Raw genomic sequence first — 26,481 nt, 5'->3', positions numbered from 1 at the left:
AAAACGTGATAGCTTCAAGCCATTGCATCTCAGGGAAAAATCTAGGGACTGACCCGGGAGCAAGAGAGGACTTTTATAATGTGGCAAAAAATGCAGGTGGTCCCACTTTAAAAAAATACACTTTTTGGGTCACCCTGTAGGATTTTCAGTAATTTCAAATTTTACCCTCATTGCCCGCATATACATCCCCATAATTGATTTTTGTATGATATCACAAATAAACTCGCAGAAGTCCGAAGGGGTTGTTAAACGGACACCTGGTATTCCATTCAGCCTCCATTTCGAGTCGTTTGCCTGACTCGAGACTCCCCAACTCTCTAACTTACTCAAAGTCTCATCATCGGACAGCGACGAATTCCTCCTCGTGATTCTCTTCCTTCTCCCGGTAATCGACAGCCTCAAAGCGTTCCTCTGAAACCCGCTATTCCTGTAATCATATTTAAACTCGCTGAACTTCTCCTGTTGCAGACACTTTTCACTGTGAATTCTCTTCAAGTTCTCCTTCTCCATGAGGGGAATTTGCAGCAGTTGAGCGGCTTTCGGAGCCACGACCTCTGGCGGAGTGGTCACCTTCATGTGCCCATCCAACAGGTCCCTTTTGCTTTTAGTGAGTTTCTCAACCTTCCTGAACGGTTTCCCGTTCTTGACCATGGGAGTCTTGAGGATGGTCTCCACCGGCGGATTTAGGTGGAAGCGGTAATACTCCGGAAGACTGGTCATTGAGGGGGTCTTATTGAGCAGGTCTCTAACTGGGGAGGAGTTGGTGCTCAGAAACTTGGCCCCGATCGACTTAAGAGATGCCCTGACCGATTTTGAGCGCTTCAAGTTGACGATTTTACGTCTCTCCGCGACGAGATCTGCCATTTTGTGTTTCTTCTTGCCAGGGGTGGTTTTTACCTTACCCATTTACACTGGGTGTTTTGGAGAGATCACCGGCACTGGTTTGGATTCACATGAAAACACGAAGGGGGGGGGGGAGCACTGATAAAACTCACTGGGCTGATACTCTGGATTGTTTGTTGATAATTAATTAGGTTACGTTGTTTGCCCAGGCCGCTGATAGTTTATTATTGCTGACGATTAATTGCACAATATTTGCTTAATAAAAAGCGGAAAAATAATAATTATTAGTCCTTATCACTCTGCGTAGGTAAAGGTTCACTCGCTGAGGCTACCTAATCGAAACACCCGGGGGATCCTTTGATGCTTCGCACGTCTTATCACAAAGTTGGGAAATTCAAACAAACTTTTAACGTTCGTAAATAAATGGCGTCATTTCGCGTCCATGGTAAAACCGGCACTTTTCTATGGTAGTTGTTCACGCACAGCTGGTCGTAGTCGGCCTGCCTGCTGTAATAGCCTTCTGTGGTGTAAAATTCTTTGTAACGACGTATACAGGGTCGGAGCGGTCCATCTGCCGCACGAAGAGGGGCCCTAATGCACGCCAGCGACGTTCGCTCGGGGCCGAGGCTCCATCAACGGGAACCAAACGGGTCGGAAAATGCAAGTGCGGGGACACCTTTGAGAGACTGTTCAAAAAAGCGCACCCCCAAGCGTTACGTTTACCATTTAACACCCGTTAAAACAATGGTGCTTTGTGATAAGTCGGAAGCCTTGAGGGGGTGGTTTTTGGCTTCAAACAATTTGCAATGGTCCGGTCCTGTTTTATGGGGACCCTGTCTCATCTCTGAATGGCTTTCAGACAAGTATAAGTGAATTCTGTTATTCTGTATAAATTACCTTATATAGGGGCCATTTGAAAACGACTGAAAATGGATTTGCTTTGGCCTATTTTCATTGGACTAAATTTACCTGACTGCGGCATTAATCTGAAGAATGCGAGTTCAAAGAGGCCTTGACGCGCTTATTTGGTATTTTTCAAGAATTTGTCACCGAAGACGATACCTTCAAAGAATTTACTTCGATCGCTGCCAAAACCAATTCCTCCCCCCCCCCTTTTTTTTAAAGAAGTTTACTGCTAATTAATTGCCGTAATATCTCGAAGGAATTCTGCTGCTGATGGCCGTCCAATTGGCAATTGTTCCTCTTCTTCACGAAGTCAAAAGTCAATTTTCTCCTGGGGCGAAATCAATTATTTAAATTCGGACCCTGTCCTAATTTGTCTTAGTCTAATTCCAGCCTCCCTCTCTGTTTTGTTTTGAATTTGGCCCCGAATAAATGCAATGCCCTTTGAGGGCTTGAGTGAGCCGCACGGGCATCAAGCTTTTCGCCTCGGGGAAAAAACACCAACTTTGGATAATGAACAAATGGAGAGCTTATTCCTCATTCCTCAGATTTTAACTGTTTAACTGAACAAGAGCCAACGGAAGAAACTCAATTTAACTTTTACCGACTTGAGATTTAACTTTTAACCGACTTGAGGAAGTTCAGGATCTGAGTTGGTGGTCAGTTTATCTCTGCCCCTTTCAATATAATTCTTCGTGAAAACCGACGTATGGGCAGTCAGTGATGTAATGCTGGGGGCTTACACGGTGCTAAAATTGGCTCTTGGGAGCTAACTACAGGGTCCTGCAATAGTGCGTCAGACTTTCTCAGATTCTGTACCAATAAAGTTAACAATTTTTTTCCTCTGTGGCATTACACAGCGCACAAGGGGGGATTTCCAGACATAGGTTTCCAATGTACAGGGTGGCCCCAGTACGTGTGAGGATATACAACATCGTTATTTTGAACGGAACCTGAACTTGCTTTCATCAAATGGAATGTTCCAATTTTCTTGCGTTCAGAATTCAAAAATCTGCAACTTTGGTTAACATTAACCTATCCTCAAAGCCTGCCATTTCTCAGTTCCCGAAAATAGCCCCTTTTTGGCCTCAACGCTTTGATAGGCATGAAAATTGTCAAAATGCCATTTTTCATGACTTCTTTAGCTGACGAAGTGCGCTTAATACATTTGCAATTTACGGTTTTCATGGATATAAGACAATAAATACTTCCTGAGTTTTCAGGTTCTAGTTATTTTATTGGAATGTGAGTGTAAAACTACTTAATTGTTATTTTTTTATTTAAAAAGTTGATACAATCAGGCAGAGAGGATGTTCCTCTGTGTAAAAATAAATGTTTCCATGTTTTTATTATTTCCAAATGTCGCATACTGTTGTCGCCGCAAAAGAATGACGATATATATCGTTTTGGAGTCCCCCTGTATATTAGAAAATAATTTCTGGGAATACGCCTTATGTGCAGGAGAAAAATCGTTGTTAACTGTATTGATACATCAGCTGAGGAAGTCTGAAGAACGAGTGCAAGACCCTGTATAAGGGAGTTCATTTCTTGAAACTGGCCCCGGTCCGGAAAGGGATCCTAACAGCTATTTCCGGGGAAAACAGCGAAATTCGCCTCCCTGGGGTTTGAGGAGGCGAAAGGTTGAGGGCAGCGAGGGTGCCGGTCCTTTGGCCCGACTGGGTTCGGGGAAGCCTGGAACGCATAGCCGACCAAAACGCCGGGTGAGCGAACTTTCTCATACACACTCGGCCGAGTCACCTCTATTTTACAGGTAAATGCGTGTGGCATTTACGATAGTCAACCGACCATGCGCCGATAGAGATCATTATACAGGGCCTTTTGTGTCTAGTAATAGCGCAATGAAAATAATCTCAAGTTGGGTCATTTCGATTTATATGCAGTCCGTCATTCCTTCCATCATGTTTATGTATTTTTGTGATTACTGCTAACTGTTACGAACGAAGTAAAATAAAACAGAACATTTCCTTGGAGACTTCTCCCGACGTGCCGGGTCAAAGCAAATTTTACTAGACGAAAACGCCAACAAAAGCCTTATAAAAGTCTCGAAGAGCTCCAATTTTCTGTAATAGAAGAGCAAATTCCTCAACGGAATTTAATCAGTTATGCAAATTCAAACTCTACGGTAACTTAATTCCCAGTTTCGATGTTTGTGTCTACCGTCAGGAATAAATTCCATTGATTACCTACCGCTCGGGAAGCCCCGGCGCTAATTGGGTGTACATGTAAATGTAAGCTTCCTAAGCAGACGTTTTTGTTTCAATGTATCACTTATTTATTCCGGAGGCTACAAGGGCATCAAACAAAAATATCTACACTCAACAATGTGACCTAAATCGGTTATATGTTTCAACTGACGTAACTTTTAATACACGTCACAGGCCTCGTATCAACAGTGATGCCGCATCTTTTCACAATTAATATGTTGCAGGCATTCGACAGGTATTGCTGCTTACACGTTGCTCCTTACAGCGACTGTTCAGGAACTTGGGCGTCGCACCGATAATAAATAACCAGGACCACCATTTTGGTTCTTAAAGCAACAAATTTTCACCGGCAGAGTTGACGAACGAAGGACACAACGTCAAATTGAATCAAAACGTCAACAAATTACACGGCATCCGTGCTAAAAACGGGGTTATGTTTAGACATTCAAATATATCTTTGTTCTTGTTTAGCGTATGAAATTTACATGACTAGCCATTTCACGTCAGGCGACTCTCAACTGTTACATTTTGTGACGTGAATGAAAAGTTACGTCATTTGAACCATGCATAAATGTGAGGGTGTCTCGCTTATGGTAAGAGAGCGTTCTCGCAGAGAAACTCGTGTTTCGTCGTTTCCCGAAAAAATAGAAAAAAGTGAAACGCTGCATTTTCAACTGCCCTCAACTGTTCGAACCAGGTCAAAAGTGATTTTGAAGGTTGAACCCTATTAAGTCGCTTAATATACAGGGTGATAAACTGGGTATGGGACGTGGCAAAACTCGAGATGCGGAACGTTAAAGCACGATGATTGGATCCAACATAATTTATGCCAATGTTGTGTGTTGCAGAATTACAGGGTGTTAAAAGTTGAAATTTTGCTTCCAAACTCCTTGATGACTAGCCGATGTCGGCGTTGATGTTTTGAAAACAACAAACCTGATTAAGGAATTTGAAAATAAACTCCAACCTCGAACACCCCGCAATTCTGAAATACGCATCGTCGGCCTGGGGCATGTGGAGTCCAATCGTGGTATTTTGGTGCCCCCTACTTCGGGTTTTGCCACGTCCAATTCCAAATGGAACACCTTGTAAGTATAATTAACTAGTTTAATTAACAATAATATGCAAAGTTAATTACTTAATAAAAAGAAATAACGTCATCGAAAATGATTCTCTCTCTGCGGCGAGGCTACACGGACTCCATTTTGAATTTTTGAAAAACCTTTTCGACGACGAACTCGCAGACACCGTAGCGGGCTGCGAACAGTTTCGTTTGCCATGATGCAAAACAAAAGATAGCTACTAGTGTCGGCGTCAAACTTCAGTTGCAAATGAAAAGCACGATGGTGCGTTTCGCGCAGCCGTAGCGTAGAGTACAGAAATCACGGACCATTACGTGTTTGATTAACTACTGTAAATTGCAAGTGATCGAATGTAAACTAATTTTTTAAACTGTTTAATATGCAGGACGTGATGATTTCTGAAATACACTTGACATAGATAAATTCCAGTGCCCATCACCTCTAGAGCTTGTTTAAAAGACTTTAACAGCGGGCTGAGTACGGCCCTCTTCAATACTCTTGTCTTGAACGGATGACGTGCAAGTGGCGTGCATTTGTTTATACGGATGTTTTACATTCTTAAGACATACCACAGGGCTGCAATTGATTTTTTGTTCGTGCCTGCGTTAAAAATGCGGCGTCTCATATTTTTCCATTTTTTTGGAAAACGGTAAAACCAACGGGCATTTTCGAACTAGCTCGAGTTCTCCACAAAATCCTTTAAAGCATCCGTTCTTTAACACACTCTGTATCAATTGCGGTGAACGAGACATAACCTGCACATGTGCAACTAATCTGGGACGCACTGTATATTTACAAGGACGACATATTCAAAGCGAGCCACGTTCATCGAACTTCCGTAAAATTACGAGTCGAACGAATCCTCCAAGGGGTGGAAACTTAGCAGTAAGATACAGCGTTTGATAGTCTCGCACGCAGTTTTACCAGAGCGGAAGTTATGGCGCAAGTCGGGTTCTTCTCGAGGGTGCTCCTATCTAACCTTTCGGCTCTTCATTGTGTTCTGCAATTCCCGAAAAAAGTCTTCCGACATTTAAATTTTTATACACGAAGCATTCATCCTTTGGGAGAGCGGGAATACGGATTGCGTGATAATATTTCCTGATAACCCCCCGTTTCATCCGCCATAAATACGTTTTAGTGACGGTCATTCCAGGTGCTCCTCGTCTAGTTATTAATTTTTAATACCCTTGTTTACCACCATCGTTCAGCAAGTTGATTATCAATAATAAAACCGTGTTTAATAACTTACTACTTTGAGGGCCTTTTCTTCGCCTGACCCATCTCTTGAAAGACACCAAACTTAACGGTCGACCGAGCAGCAAATCGAAATAGATTTTGCACATGTGGATAAGCAAACGGGCACTTTAGCCGGAGAATGACACTTTTGCTTTATTGTTTCATTGTTTAATGGAGTAGCGTAAATCGTCGGACTGCGGTCCCATATCGAGGTCCACATTTTCTGATAAAACCCATTAATAAGCGTAATTTATTTATAAACACGCAGTATTAAAATGTGTGTAGGATGTTGTGTGGGATTCCAATTTGTATATGTATGTCGAAATGAATGATTTGTGAGAGTAGTGGGTCATTGGGTACAGTGGTGTTATTAATCATCGATCAGAAAGGGAGCAATTTCCGACCATTTTCTGGATGAAATGGCGAAGGAGGCTTTTTTCTCCATGCGCTAACAGTCACGAAGTGCAAGATGTAGTAAAATTTTCTTTTTATCTCTGCAGTATTCCCTCAGGCTGAAAGCTTTGCGTGAAAGATTTTTTTCTAAGTTTTGCTAAAAACATTTAGTGTGTTTGTAGTGTGGATATTTCTGAACGTAATGGCGAACACGCCGTCGGTCGCAAGGCGACAAGACATTCCGGTTTAATTCTTTGCTCTCTAAAATGAATTTGTAATAATGGTAAACAACACTCAAACGCAACTATTATATGGGGCAAGGTAAGTATATCCAAACATTTCTGAATCACTTAGAGGCCTCGAGTGCAAAAGGGAAGTGTTCAATATCGAGGACCGTTCATATGGAACGTCGTGACGGCCCCCATTGTCGATTACTCGGTCTTCTCCACGCCCTTGAAAAGCTCTATTACATGCATTCACCAATTTTTAGAATATCGTTTTATTTTAAATTCAACCTAAGCGAGCAACAACATTTCAAAAGAAACTCGTTTAAGCTTATTTAACGTGGGGCCCCATCAGTTACATTTACACCTTAATTACCCCAAAGCGGAAAAAAAGTCTGCTGATGCCCTAACGACCCGTGATTTTTTCGAGCCGAATTTCTGCTCGGAAGGCTAAGGAGGAAAAGAGTTTTGAACCAAAACCACTCTAAATCAGAGGTGAGGCTGGTAGTAAATAATGAGGTGGCAACAAGGTTCATTTAGTTAAAAGGGGGCGGCGTGAAGGCGAAATAAAGGATCATTATCAAATTTTTCCATGAGGATACAAAATTTATCAACTCGCATTTGGCGCAAGTTGGGAAGTTTTATTGAGTGCGTCCAATTCATTTCGCAGTGGCATTTTGGCTCTGGAGAAATGTATTTCCCAATGAGCACACACGAGTGTCGATATTTCTTGTGTCCCTAACAGTTTCGGCGAATTCGTTTTAATTTCTCTTCGTTTGCGCCTCGACTGCCCTTTACACGCTTTTACGCCCTTCTTAGGGCCCATTCTTTGCGTTGCCTAATATGAAATGATGAAGTTACCCGGGCCATTTTCCTGAATTCACCAGGAAGTATTCCTGCCCCTCAACTCCGACAAACACTAACAATTCTCACTTAAAGAAACTTTCTCCGAGATGTGAAAAGCTCCGTTCCCATCTAGATCTATAAACCTTGAAATAGCGTTTCGCTTGGACATTTCTTAACTGAAACGTGCCAATTGATTGAAATTGTTGTCTATTTGTCCGCACATAACGAAGCAAAAAATTCGATAAAGACCGAGACCGCCTGAAGGGATTTGAAATGAAAAATCCATTTTCTTTTGAGCAATTTTCGGTTTAGCCCGAACGGGCAACGAGCCCTAATTCGTCCTATCGAACGGGGGCTTCAATAGTTGATAATGAAGCGCCTATTTGGTCCAATCATTGAGGGACAAATTACCTGTAAGAAGCAAAATAAATCTTATTAGCAATCGTGACACACATCGCTCGTTTAGGACGCCTTTAAAGCGGACATTAAAGTGGCCCAGTCCATGCCAATATAAGGATTAGCCATGTTTAAGTATTACAAATCGATTTTTTTAAAGGTCAAGCTACTAATTATCCGTTTTTAGTGGCAATTACTTTCTAAAATGATCTTTAGAGGAGCTAATGTTGAGTTAAATTGCTCGGCTAATTTAAATTACTGAGGCAAAATTGACTATTGAAAGTCTCGACAAAGTACGCCGGGAAGAGGCCCACGACGAATCTCCTCAAAGCTGCGGAAACTGGGGCGTTGTACATTTTTTCCTTTGATAAAATCCGTCCTAAAAAAAGAGTTTTACCTTTTTATCGTTCACTGGCCTGGTGAGGTTCAAAAGAACAGGGAATGGCTATAATTTATTTTTATCGCCATGGACAAAAGCTCCAAAAATAATAAAATCCTTGAGGATGGAGATAAAGCTTTGGAATAACGCCCTTAGGAACGTGTTGCCGGACGTTCGCTAAAGTGAGAAAATCGCGTTATTTGAATTGTTACAATAAAGAAACTTTCTTCTGCATATATTGTCATTTCTGAGAAAGTGGCGGCGCATTCGCCAAATTGTCAAGACAATGGAAGGGACGTTTGAGCTCGGAATACTAATGAGATAGACCAGAAATCCCCAGGAAAGGTGTCTGGTCACGCATACAAAGAGTGTGAGAAATTTTTCTTCGTGATGATTACGGAATTATGAAATGTACACTCTCTCGTTCCCAGTCCTTGAAGGCGATTTGGCATACACGATCGAGTGTGTGGCATATTGCAAGGCTCCTGGGCGATGACCCTCAAGACGATTTATTGGACACCCTAACAAATCAGCTGACACTGTTTCCTGGTGGAGCACGAAGAATGATGATTATTGATGGTTATGGCCCTAATGGGCTTACGTCTCTGATACGCATATTAAAGGAAAAATGCCGGAGCATGATAAATATACTGGTAAATCAGTTATTTGCCCTTGAATTTGTTACTTAAAAACCTGCCAGCGACAAAAAGTTGTTGATGAGGAAATTATTCAGTTTAATTCGCTGGGACAACCGCGTGTCAATCAACTGCTGCAGAACGTCGTGTCTGATCTACCATGAACACGACAAGCAAATTAATTGTCGTGTCGCAACAAATGCATTTAAAAGCTGTAGTACTACAGTTTATAACAATTATTTTCATCAAGCAGCTGATGGTGGAATTAATTAACGTCCAACACCGCGGTTGTCATGGTAACAAAGAAGCGACAAAAATCCTTACCGTACTTTTTCTTCTTCAGCTTGACCCTTTATCCGAAACACTGGTCACCGAAAAACTCGCACTTCGGCAAAGTGCATTGCCTCGCAGTACCGCAACCAAAAAAGCACTAATATGTATAAACTTAACCTCAACACCTGTCTTTAACGTAAACCCTTGAATGCCACCTGCGGGGCACCTGCCGCCCTCCTTGTCATCCCACTTTCAAGGAACCACCCCAGACCATCTTGTTTACCATTCCAACGGGGTGGAGAAGAGGATAAACAAACAAAACAAAACGACGCCAAGTTAGAATAAGGTTTAGTCGGACTAAAGTTGCAAGGTAAGATCCATGAAGAACCATCAGGTTCTGGTCGGGCTGAGACCAGGCCTGGTTGTTCTGTCTTTGTCGGTGCCAGTCCATGAGGAGCAAGTTGCGCTCTCGCTTGTCGGGTGCGGGTGTTGGGCAAAGTTCAAGCTTAACGCACGTTTAACGGAACCAAGGTTCGTATTACTCGTTGATATGGGGGTAAAAGAGGTGGTACCAACGAACCTGTGTCACTTGGCACGTGTCCGATGAGTTTCGGTTACGTTGTGATAACGTCCTCAACGTCTCTTAAAATATCGCGAATTTGCGTTTGATTATTGTCAAATAGCAGAGACGTAATTTGACCAATGATACTATTGATTAATAACCGACCCTGTTTAATAGTCCAATTAATTAACCATTATGAAATGTTGTGCATTAAACACGGGCGTAATAACATAAATTAATTTGTCTGATTGGTTTGCGGTTAGATATGTTTGCGAAGATGCCGACAGTCTCGAATGGTAAACATATCTGATGAAAATGTGTCTCTTGGAAATAAGGTTTTCCTTTACCAATGCTTAGCAGGGCGAAAACAAGGTGTTTACCCAAGTGAAAGAGAAAAGCGAATTTCAGTAGAGTTGAGGAATGCGAGTTATCAATTTTCAGGCCAGATTAAACTGGTTCTTCACCATTCTTATCGACGAAATGTTCTGGAAATTTTAACGCACACGACCCTTAGATCGACTTTTTCTGTCTACTTAGGTACGAGGTCCATGTCCAAATCTGACCACCCATATGCTCATCCACAACACAACAGCAACCATCAGCGCGACCGCACTGGAACGGTTTTCACCTCCGAAACACTTGAAACGCTCGAGTTAATGACAACACTGCATCATTCTTTTGTTATTCAGCGCTCTTCATTATTGGTCGAGTGGCACGTCACATGAGGACCCAGTTCGGCTGTGCTGTTGCCAATAGCTCTAAAATTGCTTATATGTGTCTCAAGTATTGAGTTATACGTATGTAATTTGCCACTTTCACTCGCTTTACGAAACTTTCAAGCAATTCCGACGCTCAAAGCACTAACTAAATTGGATCTTTTGAGCCGTAATGAAACTATCGGAAATTTCCATGTCAGTTTCCTCGAAAAAGCTCTTCTTTCCGCTCCTTCCCCATAAAATTATCTGGTGCTTCTCAGTGTATTATGCCATAGTAGATTAACTGTTCTTTATCTGATGCATATCGTGATTGAACGAGATTCTCCAATATATAGGGTAGATTTTATCGATTAAAACATGGGTGCAGCCAAGCCTTTTCACTTCGACTACGGTTTGCTGAAAAAATCAACTAAGAAATGATTCAACTCATAATTGCGGCAAAAATTACCTACATCCCGTAAAATAAGATTGTTCACCGTGATGCGATGGTTTGCCTTGAATAAAATCACACATAGTAACATTAAAACGACACGAGTTGTTTTTTTGCTCCCCAACAGCGAGTATAGCGAGATTCAAATAATGAAATCAATCTCGATTTCCAGAGACAGGAATTCGATTTACAGATCGGCGTTCCAGATGCGGAATCCTTTCAAACTCGATCCAGAAACTAGCCAAATCCCTCTGAAATCCGCTGAATGGATTTTAAATTGGGCGCTTTTAAAGATATCGAGACGGACAAGACGGGGATCATGAATCAGCTTCCATGTGTTTAAGTGTCCATAAATTTCAAGTTTAATTGGAAACAATCATCGGACTTCCAATGCATTTCAGTTCAATAAAATAAACGTTGTTTCACTTACCATTGGTTGCTCGCTGTCCCTTGACCCGTCTGCCCACGCTGGGCGACATCAGCCCCAAAGCTTTATCGGGCCTCAGGGAGGTTCTTTTGTCGGACGTAATGGTAATGGAAATGGGGGATTCCGACGGCGATATGGGCGTTTCCGACCAGACGGCTTCGACCATAGAATCGATGCTGGAAGACCTGGGCAGTCTGTTGTTTAATGGATCTCTCCTGGAAACGCAAGCTTATTGGCAAAACCCTTCTGCAGCGCTTGTTAAAAGGGCCGGAACACGTTTATAACTTTCATAAAGCCGATATTTTAGGAAAACGCTTAAACGTGCATAATTTTATTTTAAAAAAGGCTTTTAGTGCATTATTTTCGATGGTAAAATTTTTCACCCCTATCTAGCTACCCCACCATCTTTTCTTTTTCGAGTGGTAGGTACCCATCGTAGCATATCAAATGGAGAATGACTAAATGAGGGGCACAACGGTACACCCCGGACGGAAAGTGAATCTTGAGTTTCCTCACGTCTTGGAATTCAAACAGGATTAGAATAAATAACAGAAGCAACACTGGATATTTGCATAAAAGAGTTCGAGGAACGACTGAGCCATTGCCAAATTGTTCCTGGATCCGAATTTGAGCATTTATTCGGAAGAATTTTGATTTCGATGGAATAGTGAGTCACCTCGTTTTGTATGTAATAATTTGATTTTTTTTAAGGGAACTGCAGGTCCCATTTTAGTTCTGAGCACACCGTCGTACCCCTTATCGAATTACCTTTCGTTTAACATGCTGCAAGGGGTACTTTTCCGTTTGGAAATAAACGGTTAATGGGGGTGGCCGAATAAGGGCGAAAATTTTCAACATCGCAAACAATGCACCATTAAACGCCCTTTTTTTAAATAAAATCACACATGTTCCGGCGTTGAAAAAATATCACATAAACGTGTTGCAACACTTCTAACAAACGCTGTATAAGTTTGAAGAGCTTAAAATTGCGATTAAGTTCTCGACTGGCTCCAAAGGAAATTTAATCTGCCTTTATGCCTTTAGCTGTCGCTCCGCGTTTTGACATGGAAAATCTGGCTGTTATTAAAAAATCCTTACAGCTCTAAATAAAATTTCCTAGTTTAATTACAAATAGCTAAACTGTTCTAAACACACCGAGCAGGTAGTAATTTTCCGAAAGTTCTTCTGTACCGCTTCCAAGTTTGAACTTAGATTGCTCAATCGCGTCTAAAGTTACTTAATGGCCCCGTAGCTATCTATGTAAGAAGTTGAGAGCAGACAAAAACTTTCCGGAAACTTCTCCAAGTTAAGTGTGTTGAAATTTAAATTCCTGTTTCTCTCATTATGTCCGGAAAGTTCACGTACAAGTCGCTCCTTTAATTATCCTCCCCCTTGAGGGACAGTGGAGCTTAACATGTAAAAAAATTTCAATGGTGAAGCGCCGCCCCCTATTCAGCCGCTTGTTGTCGGTGGGAGCGCTCCCGCGCAACCCAATTTTTTCCTAATTTCAAAAGCAACCGAAAGTGGCAATTTTAATTATTCTCAGCGAGATTTTTATGCGACTTAAACAGAGTAAATCGTTTTGTAAGCAATTACACGATTTTAAACAGGAAGCGTCGAGTTTAGCGTGGTAACAATATTTTTCACTTTAATTAAAGTCTCCCAGGATAATTTGCTACACTAATGACTTCTGACGAAACAAATCTACCTCATTTTTCCGGCCGACGAAGCCTTGTATCTCGTAACCGTGATTCGGTTTAATGAGACGGAGACTCAAGCAGCCGAGATTAGCTCTGTTTCTGAAGAATTTCGAACCTCCCGCTCTGCATCGCTCTATAGAAATTGAAGTTTCTCTAATTTTAAGCTCTCAGTAGTATATGCGACAAAGTTAATCGAAGACGACGAGGAAACCTTCCAGTTTGCCGGGAAATCCAGCGGAAAAACGATTTCCGGAATGGGTTCAGCTTAAGCCTTTAAAGGTCGATGGTCATTGTTCTATTGGCGGGTGGTGCATGGAAGTTAATAGAAAACTGTTCCGTTAAGAGGACGAATCTGGAAGATGAGCTGTAACGGGGAGGAGTTGGGCAAGCCCGGATCTGAGCTTTATGGGGCATTATTAGTTACCAGGGACAATTCAGGTTAATTATAGCAGTTTATGTCCGCGTTAGCTTTTCTCGAAGTAATGTCCGAAGACTGCCAACCCCCCTTTTGTCGGGAGCTTGTTTTTAGCTGGGCCGTTTTTCAGGGGCGACTACCTTCAGCTGGATCCGCCACCACCCGGTCGTGGACCATAGGGTGAGCAAGCACTTTGCGAGGGGAAGGTACTGTGTGCGTGTGTGTGTGCGCGTGCGCGCCTGGGGGATTTTTTATCAAGTAAAAAAACGTTAGATTGGCGGAGTCAATTTGCAGCATTCGCGCCATTGCAGGTTGGAGCTAGTCGGCGAATTTTATTCGTTGAAAATGGCCTAAGGGGATAGGAAAATTTGTACTAGCCCCGTCGCAGGCCCCCCCGGAGCGAGTGAAGAGACATGTTCATACAAGGAAGTTGAATTAATAACGAATGGTTGCTATACTTCCCATTACAAGTAGGAATTTCGTCTTTTAAAGGCAATATGGAAGCTGCTCGAGAGTTGGAATCACGTTCGAGGGAATTTGATAGTCTCCCAACTGAAATTTAAATTATTCTTGGCTTCTCCGATGTCGCTCAGCCCCTTTTTGGAGAGACTGCAATAATAATTATTAGAATGTGAAGCTCATGCCCGTGAGTTATAGCTTCAAGAAACGTTTAAGATCTGGCCATTAAAATTCAAACCGGCGAAGCTTCAGTTCTTGCTGCCCTCCTGCTGTTTCTTGTGTGCGGGTACTTAATTTGCCAGTTCAAACTTGAGCATTTAAAAGTCCGTGCCCACGTTTAAGACGGTTCAAGTGGAAACGAAGGGTTTTCCGAAGGGAAAGGCGCATAAAATATGTCAAGAGCGCACGCTGGTTGTGAGAAAATATACAGGGTGTCCCACAAGTGTTTCATTATATTTCAGTGGGTAATAGTACATTGAAAAATAATATGACTCCCTATATCAACCATATTTCAATAATGCTTCATTAAGAAGATACAGGGTGTTAAACTTTAATTAAAAAATCTAACTTTTATTGATATATTCAAAACCGTTTGAGATATGTAAGTGAAATGTGGCATGTTTTGAGAGTTAATGTAGACGCATTTGTTTATGCAAAAGGGCTATTTTTCGTTTCACCAGTGACGTGCGTACGGACGCCTCTCGGCACATTTTTAAAGAAAAACATGGTGCGCCACTGCTTTTTATCAAAATAAAAATTATTTTTAGAAGTTTAATTTCATTTAGAAGAAAAATGCTCACTTGACTCTTTTTCGTCCGACGTATCGTTTGCCAGTAAAAAATTGAATACCGTCTATATGCACGATATTTTCTAAATGGTTTTAATAATATTAAGTTTGTTTTAAATATTATTAATTTGCTATAACATTATAGAAATTGTTCAAATTGGTGGCCGTTTTGTTCATACACATAATTGAGCTCGCCTGTTCATTGATACTCTGATACGTTGAAATATTCCAGGTGTGTTTTAAGTTTAACACCCTGTATCTTCTTAATGAAGCATTATCGGAATATGGTTTATATAGGGAGTCATATTATTTTTCAATGTACTATTACCCGCTGAAATATAATGAAACACTTGTGGGACACCCTGTATATACTGCGCTTGCAAAAAGCGTTGCAATGCGTTCATAACTTCCATGAACTCAATAGTTTTTTAAAATGCTTAAAAACGCGTGATTCGCTCCTTCATTTGGCATACTGTGATGGGTAACTTCGCGTTTGAAAATAAAAAGCTCGTTGAGGTAGCCCGATAGGGGTGGAAAACTTGACCATCGAAAATAACGCATTAAATGCCCCCTTTTCTAAACAAAATCATACGCGTTTAAGCATTTTTCTTTTCGGTATCGGACTCATTAAAGTTGTAAACCATTGCAAAACTTTTCGCAAACGCTGTATACATCAAGGTGAGAGCGCGAGGACAGCGCTACCTTGGAAGATAACAACAACTAGTGTATTAATTAAAAATGAACAGTGTAGTAATTAAAGTTCGGAAGCAGATAAGGCCCTAAAGACGTCATATCGCTCTAATTTATGCTTCCGAGAGGGAGAGCGTCACGTTCTGTTTTAAATGGAGGCTCTTTTATCTCTCTAAACCGCAATTTTCAGTCTTTCATTAACGCCTCAAATTAAGTGCCGGAATCCTTTTGTTGTTTATTAGAGAACATCCCGACTGGAGATTTCATGCAGCGCAATTATACCTTATGTATTGATGAGGCAAAACTTTTGCATGCGAAAGGGGGCCCCATTCAAAGAAATTGGAAACTTATTCGTATCTTTTGTGATCGGGAGCGTTGGCTGGCAGTTAAGGTAGGTTTGCACAGGTTACTGTTATGGGAATTTAACGGATGGTACGGATAGAATTGGGGGCTTTAGCGGTGGAGTTGCGATAAAAGTAAAACGGCGTCTGCATGCCCAATTCTTTCATTCAATGCCTTTTGATGTCGGGTCCGGAGATTCGCATTAAAATTCTGAAGAAAAGGAAAATTGCCAGATTTCAATTGCTCCCGTTGTGTTCGACTCGACTGCAAGAACTTTTGTAAATTCGACCAATGATTAAGAACATGATTTTGAATGAAAAAGTTCTTTACTGCACTAGTGAGTAATAATAGTAGTAACTAATAGTTTTTCCAAACAAAAAAAACGTTAGTTGGCAACCGGACAGCTTATAGTTATAATAAATTGTTGAGAAACGCGCTTGTCGGGTGTTGCTTCTGTGACGTGTAACAAAAAAGGTAAAAGTATTCAACGATAACATTGCTAAAAGCAATGCAAAAACTTAATTACTAAGTAATAATACAAGTTAGTCGGTAAAAGTAAACTTAAGCGGCAACGCCGCAGTGAACCCTGAAAACCTGACCCTCCAAGCGGTCCCTAAAGTTAACTTTGCGGGCGAAGGGAGAGAAAGTTGTAAGGCAGTTAACAGGTATCGGGCCCAAAAACCCTTGCAAAAATACATACCCAGTTTATTCACCTACTTAAGGAGATATTGAAATGAAATAAACATGACGCGACGTTGCCAACTCTCAACGTATGTTTTTTTTTGCTCTCCGAGGAAATAGCTGCACATACGACCCCTGTGGTAGGGAACTTTTTTTATTCAAAATGACCTTATTGGTTATTGGTTGATTTTACGAAAGTTTTTTCCCCAACACTCTGTACAATTATTTCAAATAAATCTCCCTTAGGCTAGCGGTTTTCGCATTTTCAAATCATAACTCGGTGCGTTCACAAATCAAGATTTTCCAGCCGTAACTTACCTCTCCCAACTCAGTCTTCTGATTACATTTGATTCGTCGATGACTATTTGATTCTTGGAGCTCCCGGGCGTCAGCAACTTGCTGATTTTGGAGAAAGCCCCGCAGGTGGAAGGCCCGGGCTGTGGTGACGTAGGCATCCTGTAGGCCCGCGCTGCCACCACATGCGGCGACGGCACCCTAAACCCCGTCCATTTACACTCCCTACCAAACCAACGCTTCCAACCTACTTGAGTATCAGACTACCATCCTCAGATCGTTCCGGCCCGTAGCTGCCAGACCCACACAGCCTGCTAATGGCGGATTTCCTTCTGTTTTCCAGACTGGCAGCATCTTCTTTGTGCAGGGAGGCTCTAGCTGCGGAGAGACGTCCCGCAAGGCCGGATTTTGAGGTGTATGGAGAGTGGTTTTGATCTGTTAATGGGAAGATTTTGAGGGGAGGGCTGTGACGGTGAAGAGGTAATTTACCTCGTCCATAGTTTCCTAGTTGGGCTTGGAGGATATTCACTCCAGGGACGACGATTGCTGGCAGAGTTCTGGAGCGGAGGAGGGGAGGGGGGATTCTTCGGTTGGCGGAGCCTTCTAGGCCCACACAAGAGGTTCTTTGGTCGAAACGAGCAGCGGCTAGTTGAGCACTGAAACAAAGGGAAATCCTTTGAGGTCAGTTCATGCTCCGTGGGGCGATTCGGGGGGCGTCAAGTTTGTTGGTTTTTTTTTAGCTATCGGCGGCAAGAGCTTTCTCATGTTTGCAAAATTGAAACTACCTTATCTCCCTTTAAACAACATAATTTACAATTCATACATTATTTCGATTTTAATTATCAGCCTTATGTTTACCGCCATACCTAAAGATTAGATAGGCGCCTGCCTGATACGTGGATTCTAATAGATAAGTAACGGATTGAATGAGTATTACTGCGAAACTTCCTTCGTGATATTTACTATGAGGAAAGTGATAGAATGGGTGGTGACGATTTCTGTGCAAATCTCTGTCCTGGAAGTGGCTCAAGAGGTAAATGAAGATTTCATATTTTTGAAGGTATTTGACGAAATTCCATTTGAGATGCTCAGATAAGCATTTTGATTTTAACCGGACTGAAATTTTGCAGGCAAAGCCAGAGCGAACAGGAACCTGAATGCAGGCAACAACGGCAGGAGAGGTATTACGAGGAATTTTGCACCCTCAATGCCTTCCCGCGATAACAAGACACTTAATTAATATCACTTTACATTTACAGTGGGGCCCATTTCAAAGCAGCCCACAGGGACATCTTCACTATTTCAGAAAAATGTCGTTACAAGTGAGTAGAAACATCTTCGTGGCTTTTCTGCGATTTACTTAAACCAATTCGCCAACGTCCGTCTAGAGAAACGCCGTCCAACGATGTAGGCGAGCCAATCGAGAAGCTTATTCTGCGGATGCTCGGAAATTGCCCTTGATTTTTCTCTTCGTATTATATGAAAATCTCTATTGCCTTAAGTTGCTTTTCTCTGCAGCCGACTCGAGCTCACCCTCAGCCAAACCCCCAGGGAGGGCCAGGAGAGAGCCGCGCCCCCCGCGAGACTCGGAACCGCCTCCTCCCTACGTCGCAGAACCTGAAGATAAGATCCGAAACGTCCTAAACGGCATCAGAAACAAGGCCGAGACCTACAAAAACGAGATTCGGGCATTCGACGAGCGCAGCGATAACAATAAGTTTTACCACATTGACGAGAATTTGAAGAAGTTAGTTGACGCACTGGACGACATGCGTCAGCAGGTTGCAGGGAATGACGTTCTTCTTCGGGATAGGAACGAGGTTTATGAGTACATTTTCCACCTGCTCGGGGAGCTCGACAAGAAGCTGGAGGAGAACAAAAGGACGTTCCAAGAAAACAAACAAAAAACCATTTTTGTTACGATTTAATATGTTTAGAGTAGTAAATCCGAAGACTGTTAAAAATATACTGTAATTGCGCCGCTGGTTCTCGCTGTGGCGACATCTACTGTCTAAGTCATCTAAGTCTCACATGCCTCCATCTAGTGCTAAAATTAGATGGATGACGCAATAAATATTCGTTAATTTTTGAAACGACTGTCATTCTCCTCTCCAATTAGGATGGATTGGCTCGAAAGTAGGTATTCCCAGATGAGATTACAAACAACTAATTTTATGTGTATAGGCATGGTACAGTGTTAATGCAGGTCTCTTTGTGGACGCAATTCAGGCCAGCAAGACCTGCAAAATTACGCAAATGTTCATCGAGCCTGGTTGAGCAATTTATGCCGCTTGGCAATTGTTTTTTTCTCGTTAATATGTAACGTGAACTTTATTGTTCGCAAAACAGCTTGAAATTGGCGAAATGATAAATTTGGGCATAAGGGAGACGACTCGCCCTCTCAATAGGTGAGCGAAGGAGAGGTGCAATCGGAAAATTTCAAATTATTTCCCGTATTCCTTTATAATGCGTGTAAGGATGGACATTCACAAGACCTTCTCGCTCTTCTCGCCATAATGGTGGAGGAGACGCTTAATGGTTCGTTTCAACAACCGTAATGTCCCAGCAAGATCAGGTCTCGATCAAAGGTTCAGTTAGCGTTTTTTGAAGCAAATTCGTTTATTTTCGATCTAAAATTAACGTTTACCATCAGAACAACTTCCTGCTTATGATTATCTTTCTATCTACCGCAATTACGTTCGTTACTTGGGTAAGTAGATACAAGGTACTTGGGAACATGGCTTCGCACACGGAGACCACGCATCAGTGAGAATCGTTTTATCTAATATTCTCGTTGATAAGGCAGTTGGTAAAATGAATACAGTTAGATAAGATCGTGATATCCGCACTGGACGAAATACTATTTGGAAAATATGGCAAAACTGTAGTAATGTTTGTAATTGAATTTCTTAAAATTTGCCTCAAATTCATTTGGAAACGTGGTAAGAACGTGATATTCCTGATAACTAAATTTGCATTTTTTAATTGTTCACATAGTCTTCAGTTTAGTGCCAATTTGGTTTTCTGCTTAGATTGTCGGTAAGCTCGAAACAGATTTTTTAATCATTTATTTGGCCCATTTGGAATTACGAAAAATGGGCTCAGCGATAAGTTCAACATAAAGTTAAGTAGCCAGTAACATTTCTCAATGGCGAAGGTGTGCAGTTTGCCTGTTATCGCCTTTGTCTCCCCAGCTTCACATTCATGATAAGATATAACGAGTATTTTGACTTACCAACTCACGAATCGGCTCTCGGGCAATTACAGTTCCTCTGAGGATATACTACAATTCGAGAATTAGCACCAGAAGTACGACGTCACTCAGATTCCTGTTAAGTGAGCTCGTTCAAGAGCGATGTTCCGTTAAAAGTTACATCTGCGATTATACCGTGCGGCTCTAAATCGACCCCCCCGCGCGCCCCACCGCCCCGTTAACTTTTTAACGAGTCAAATAATTTGATTTGTTACAAAGTGAAGAAAGAAAATAATTAATTTTAGGAACAAAAATATGATCGGGCGGGCGGGGAGTGCGAGGAGCGGGTAGAGCGTAAAGCTGCGCGCGCCATTCTTAAATATATTTTTCACTTAACTTGTAGGATTTCTCTACTTTGACAGAGTCTCTTAATGTCTTCGTTCACGTTATTGTTTATTGCAGTAAAACCAATGGGAAATATATTATGCTGCTTGGCGAAGAGGAACAACACCAGTAAGTGAGGCAAAGAGATTTTTGAGAAGAACTCCCGATCGAATCGAACGGTTCTCTTCTCATTATTTCAGTTCAAATTTCGTCATTTTAGACAATTTTTTTATAGTTTTTAATTTATAGCCGAAAATGTTACTGGTGGAATGCGTGGGCCCCAGCAACAGTTCCGCCCTGGTCGATTTGATGGATCGCAAAACGAACGGAGGGGTCGTACTGCTGGGTTGGAAATACCAGAGGGGGTGCGAAGCTATCAAAATGAAGCTCAAGTCCCGAACGTTTCAATGGCAAGAGAAGCCTCAAAGAAGTTCGCAGGTAACGTGAGTCCCACGAGTCAAAATTTGACATTATGAAAAGGAGCCGGGAAGGTGGTCAATGTGGTCAAACAATAAAAAGGGGGGGAGATTTTTCATTTGCTGAAGCTGATCGTCGGAGATTAGCCAGTGCCCCCCTAAATGCTTATTTTTGTGCCCCCGCAGCTGGCCGAAGTTGGCCAGACTCTCGGCATTACGAGACGAAAACTGAGTTTCTCCATTGTCCAATAAAATAGGTCAAAGTGCGTGGTACTGTGATAAAAAAATGAGGTGAATTCACATATAAAATGAAAAATATTTATTTATTACCTCCGATAAATTTTATCGCCTGCAAAGTACTCCCTGTCCGACACAATGCATTTATCCCATCGTTTTTTCCAATCCTCGAAATTAGTCAGCGGAGTCTTTTTTCGGGTTGGCCTTTAACACTTTCTTCAGTTCAGCGTTTATCTTTTCCATAAAGTCGAAACGATGTCTCCCGAGCTGTCCTTCGAACCGTTTGAAGAGCGAGAAATCCAACGGTGCTAAATAAGGTGAGCGCGGTGGTTGTGGAACGATACGAGCGGACAGTCCTACTCGCCCTGGCAGTCCAAAATCATCGATGGGCAGATTTCAAAGCGACACTTTTTTCGCAAAAAAATTAGTTTTTTTTTAAACCGATCGAGATTTGACGCGTTTGAGGCACAAACCCTTTTTTGTAATGGTCAGGGTTGGTCCGAATGAAATGCTCGTCAAGCATTAGCATGGTTTCTAACTGTCAATCGACGATTTCGGAATACCAAATCTTTGATTTCCCCGACTTGGCTTTCATCGGCGGATGTTGATGGTTCGTCTTGAGCTCCTTCTCGGCCTTTCTTCAAAGCCTTCGCACCACTTGCTAATTGTTTTTGCGACGCAGCCGCACGAGCAAAAGCCTTCTGTAGCATCCCCAACGCTTCCGCCGCAGAACATTCATTCCGCAAATAAAATTTAATGGAAATTCTTTGCTCAACAAAATCAGGCGTAGTAAAAATCGAAAAATTCACTTTTTTTATGTTTACAAAAGCACGTGTAGATCTGCAGCAACTGAGCACACAGGGTGTTATTTAGGTACGCGGTGAAATTTCAGGGGGTGATTCTATGGGCGATTCTAAGGCGAAAAGTTCATATACAACCATATGCCCATTCGATTTCAAGATGCACAATGTCAAGATTCTCTTATAAAAACAGTTTTTTGGTAAAAATCTCAATAATTTTCTCACCGATTTTGTTGAAATTTCACAGTGTTATTTATGGAAATTATTGCTATTTATGCGCCGTTAACTTTAAAACTTTTACATATTTTTTTGCATTAAGTACCGTCACGGCCACCCGGATGACCGGATTTAAATCCGTTAGATTTTTTCCTTTGGGGGCATGTAAAGTGCCTCGTTTATAGAGCTTCGGTCAATACTGACGACTGAATTAATCCAACGGATACCGGGTTCATATATTCAGATAAGATACATGCCAGGAACATTTCGACGTGTTCGACAATCGATATCGAGACGAGCTAATGCTTGCATTGAAGTTAAATGTGGATATTTTCAGCAGCTATTGTAAGTTTCATGTTTACCGCACCGGTGAAGTTTAAATGAAAAATTCACCTTATTTTTGATCACAGTAGCACAAGTCTGGAATTTAGCCATATAATTTTTCTCTTTTTTCCCTTTCAGGGAACAAAAATCCTCCCAAGGGTCAGTGTGAATTTCAAAATGTTCGTCCTTTAATCGTTAGCCACAAGGCGAAGACAGTCAAAACGAACTGGGGGTCATTCGGATTAACTCTCTCGGACCGAATTGAAGCCCGGCAATCACCATCTTCGCACTCTTCCGAACCGAAAAATCATACCAAGCCCATTCCTCAAGAATTTGATAGAATGAACTTTAAGAATAGAGCCATCACTACAGATGCAACATTTACCCAAGCAAATGCTCAATCACAAACTCAGTTAGAACGTATATCAACAACTAATTCAAAGAAGAACAATTCGAAGCCTTTCAACCATCAGGCAGACCTATCTCAACAGCGACAAATTGCTGATACTACAGTTCCCTCACCAACTGCGTTTTTTCATCCTGTGGAAATCGAATCCGAAGGAAATGATGTTAAAAATACGAAAAATAGAAGCAGCACTTATGATAACGTGACACCTGATCAGCATCTGCCTTCAACACCGACTTCACCTCGAGGTTTAGATTATAGGGGTTCATCGCAAAAATCGCTAACTAACTTTTCCCCAACCATGATTACTAATTCCTCTACAGTAAATCTAGTTGAACTATCAAAGGATTACAAAACTGCCAACAAGCCACCGAAGATGAATTGGATTAAGTCGAAAAACAAGTGTTTTACACTTCATCAACGTAATACCTCTTCTCTAAAGAATTTTGCTCCCGATGAGTCGCTCAGCTCTGTTTGTTCAAGTCCCATCAATAATAGCTGGATTTCCGCATATGATGAGAACCTGGGTGAAACTTCTGGAATGCCAAGGGAGTTATCAGGAGTCACTGCAACATCTACCGAAGTGGATGAATTATCTCTGCCCAAACGTCAAAAGGTGCTTCTCCCTGAAAAGGCAATTTCACACGATGATGCTGCAAAGTCACGTAATTCTCCTGCCGAATATTCAAATTATACACACATAAATCAAGGGACTGAATATGAAAAAAGAAATGATGATTTCGGACCTACGCCACAATCACTACACTATAAGAACATCAACCCGCCAATAAACGATTTCGATCCGTTTGAACATGATAGAGATTTCTCAAGTGCTTCTCTTGGAGTAACATCTAGATATGTAGCCGAAGAGAAGATTTATCCAGTTCCACTAGCAAGATCTTCTAGCAAATTCGTATTGAAACGCGCTCATCTTGTTGAAACTCTTCCTGAAGACTTGATCCAACTTGACTCAAAAGAGAGAGAATATGCAGAGACTCATTTTCCCGTAAACGATGAATCAGAAGATAATCGCATTTGGAATTCTGAGAAGAAGGATATTTCCTCTGGTGATAAAGTGGATGAATTGGACCATTCGAAGAACTTTCAGGTTGATCCAAAGACACAACTTAGCTACAATTTCCACAAGCAAATATCACAAAGTATTAATGTATCGCAGAAAGAGTCATCACAGGAAATTAAGTGGAATGTTGAAGAATCCTGTAGAGAAGACACTGAATCTTCCAATTCCGGTCTAAACCTTGCTTTTGAACCTAAAGCAATTTCTGAAACTAACAAATCTTCCCCTGAGGCCTTAGGATACATTGACTCCTTATTACGTATACATGCAACTGAAGAACCATCCAAGAAAGCTGATGATCCTGTATCTAAGGTTCCTGTTGATTTAATAGATCCAACAGATGCAGCAGCTGATGAGGCTATCTTTTACACTTCTTCACTTACCACTCTTTCAACTGAAGAATGTCCGAAGAAAATTTATGATACAGCTGAGGAGAATGTTGATTTTAAAACTCTATCGAACGCAAATGGTGACGCGAGACCTGATCAACAGGAGGGAACAAGGGAGAAGCAACTTGATGATGGCTCACGTTTCTATGACGAAGCAACCGAAGAGCCTCTACGATTTTTTGGTAAGGATGCAACTATATATGAGCGAAAACCACAGTATTCTGCTTTTGATATAGACACAACAGATATTCAAGAACGATATCAAGAGAAGCAAGGAACTCCAAGTGCCGAAGCCCGACAAATTAATTTTTCAAGTCTAGTTGCATCCAAACCAGCCATAGAAACATCTGAAGACATTTCAAGAAATAATACTCTTAAAGATGATGCAGCTAACCCACCGACGAGGACTGATCAACATTTCCGGGAAGGGCAAGCATTCAAGTTTGATGAAGAATTAAGAGAAAGTCTTGTGAAATCTTCCGGAGATTCCTCAATTCTTCAATTTTCAGCAGCAAACCCAGTTGACAATGAAGATGCGAGAACTTCGAATGGACAGGAATTGATCAATTCTCTTTCAATGAGCAAGAGAAAGACTACCAGTTGGTCGAGCAAGATGAGTGAAGATTCCAATAGTTTTCCGAGCATTGAATCTACAATTCATTTCGATGCGATTTCCCAAAGAAATCGGAGCCCTGTAATTGATCCCAGTGCTAATTACTCGTATGATAATCACTTTGATTTGGGAACGGACAATGCAACTGGACTGCCTTACCTGCAGCCCCGCGATAAAAAGCCTAAATTGGACAGTGATCTAGACTTTCAAGAATCAGTTTACCACAAACCTCATTATGAATTTAGGGAAATTGCAGAGGATTATGGGAAGGGGCAATTCCCTGCCGAATTCAACATAGATTGGTCAAACTGCGACATAAAATCCATGGTAAAATCACTCATTAAATCTACCGAAGGAGTTATTCCACCACCATCGGAACCTGTCTGTGTCGAAGAGGCAACCCTAGAGGCCGAGACACAGTTCCCAAAGGCCCTTCAAGCAGAAGGTCCATCAAAATCTGACACAGACGAAGACAATCAAACCGAGCTACAAAAACGGATAATTCAGAACTTGGAGCAAATCCGGCAAAAGGCTAAACCATTTGAGAAAGAAATAGAAGATTTCACAGAACTTGAAGATAGCAACAAGCATTACTATATTGAAGAAAGTCTCAGGAGGTTAATTGATAAATTGGATGATCTCTATGATGATATAGGGGATGATCATATGCTTCGATTAAAGAGGAAGGAGGTCTATAGGTACATATTCCCTATGTTTGATGATTTGGACAACAAAGTGAAGTTTAACAGGAGTAGGATAGAGAACAACTTAATGGGGTAGTTATGTAGGGGTTACAAAGGTTATCCCTAGCTTTTTGGCTACACGCGTATTTATGTTGATTTTATTGTGATTTTTATTATATATTTATTTCAACGTTGTATTTTGGAGGTATTTTTTGGAATAATTTAAATTTACCAGGGTCCCTGGGTTCCCATAGAATATATTGAATGTGGTGCCTTAAAGGAGCGATTCTCTCAGGCTCAGGGTCCCATTTATTTAAGATTTTCTGAAGGTGTGACAATTTTTCATTAAAACTAGTCTTTTTTTATTTGAGCGCTTAAAGCTCTATAATATGTCACGAGACATCTTATATACAGGGTGTTTCATAAACATGCCGACAAACTTTCAGTAAATTTAAAGCTTGCAAATGAAAATATTTAAATCGAATAAATTCGGGTCCGAAATCGCTTCGTCTCCAAGATACAGAGTGTTTAATTTTTTTTTTATATTATATACTTTATATAATTTATATAGACGGTCTGGGATAAGGACATGAAACTTGGGACACGTTATGGCGGGATAGATGTGCATGTCCTAAGGTAGAAGAACATTTTCACCTACACCCTTTTAACGTGTATAAATGGCTCAGAATTCAATGGGACCATTCTTTGGGAGAAGAGTATTATTTTGCGATGAGCCATGTTTACACGTGTTTGCCTTCATGTTTTCTACCTGTACTGGAGGAGAATTAAATTAATTTCTCCTAA

General features: G+C 41.4%; 3 protein-coding genes across 16 annotated transcripts in view; 2 read left to right on the top strand and 1 right to left on the bottom strand.

The window, feature by feature from the left end:
• The window catches only part of wake (wide awake), a 100,210-nt gene that overhangs the window by 18,224 nt on the left and 55,505 nt on the right, over nucleotides 1-26,481 (bottom strand). For 2 of the 7 annotated variants that reach the window (XM_066283721.1, XM_066283723.1), the window contains exons 3-6: nucleotides 17,428-17,594; nucleotides 17,190-17,373; nucleotides 16,963-17,139; nucleotides 11,574-11,785 (exon numbers count right to left, since the gene is read on the bottom strand). In XM_066283721.1, the coding sequence (XP_066139818.1) occupies nucleotides 11,574-11,785; nucleotides 16,963-17,139; nucleotides 17,190-17,373; nucleotides 17,428-17,594 (740 nt within the window). Of the gene's footprint in view, nucleotides 1-326; nucleotides 1,360-6,302; nucleotides 6,580-11,573; nucleotides 11,786-16,962; nucleotides 17,140-17,189; nucleotides 17,595-21,261; nucleotides 21,329-26,481 lie in introns of those variants that run through there. The other 5 variants (XM_066283719.1, XM_066283720.1, XM_066283725.1 and 2 more) reach the window with 4 other exon arrangements.
• LOC136340041 (uncharacterized) lies at nucleotides 17,844-19,031 on the top strand. 3 transcript variants are annotated; one of them, XM_066283756.1, is made up of 4 exons: nucleotides 17,844-17,971; nucleotides 18,069-18,119; nucleotides 18,198-18,260; nucleotides 18,327-19,031. In XM_066283756.1, exons 2-4 carry the CDS (start codon nucleotides 18,096-18,098, stop codon nucleotides 18,864-18,866), a joined length of 627 nt encoding a protein of 208 aa, XP_066139853.1. In that variant the 5' UTR covers nucleotides 17,844-17,971; nucleotides 18,069-18,095; the 3' UTR covers nucleotides 18,867-19,031. The 3 variants fall into 3 exon arrangements, with proteins under 3 accessions (XP_066139853.1, XP_066139855.1, XP_066139854.1); XM_066283758.1 differs by having other exon boundaries at nucleotides 17,848-17,971; nucleotides 18,457-19,031; XM_066283757.1 differs by having other exon boundaries at nucleotides 17,866-17,998.
• LOC136340027 (uncharacterized) lies at nucleotides 19,712-25,874 on the top strand. Of its 6 annotated transcripts, none has more exons than XM_066283733.1 (5): nucleotides 19,712-19,880; nucleotides 20,594-20,644; nucleotides 20,765-20,953; nucleotides 22,647-24,563; nucleotides 24,618-25,874. In XM_066283733.1, the coding sequence occupies exons 1-5, from the start codon at nucleotides 19,829-19,831 to the stop codon at nucleotides 25,772-25,774; spliced, it is 3,366 nt and encodes a 1,121-aa protein (XP_066139830.1). In that variant the 5' UTR covers nucleotides 19,712-19,828; the 3' UTR covers nucleotides 25,775-25,874. The 6 variants fall into 6 exon arrangements, with proteins under 6 accessions (XP_066139830.1, XP_066139826.1, XP_066139831.1 ...); XM_066283734.1 differs by adding an exon at nucleotides 19,936-19,977 and having other exon boundaries at nucleotides 19,737-19,880; nucleotides 22,647-25,874; XM_066283729.1 differs by having other exon boundaries at nucleotides 19,714-19,880; nucleotides 22,647-25,874.

This window comes from Euwallacea fornicatus, chromosome 7, assembly GCF_040115645.1.
Source record: "Euwallacea fornicatus isolate EFF26 chromosome 7, ASM4011564v1, whole genome shotgun sequence".
NCBI lineage: Eukaryota > Metazoa > Arthropoda > Insecta > Coleoptera > Curculionidae > Euwallacea > Euwallacea fornicatus.
Note: the sequence above shows the minus strand (reverse complement) of the source record. Positions and strands in the feature narration are given on the sequence as shown.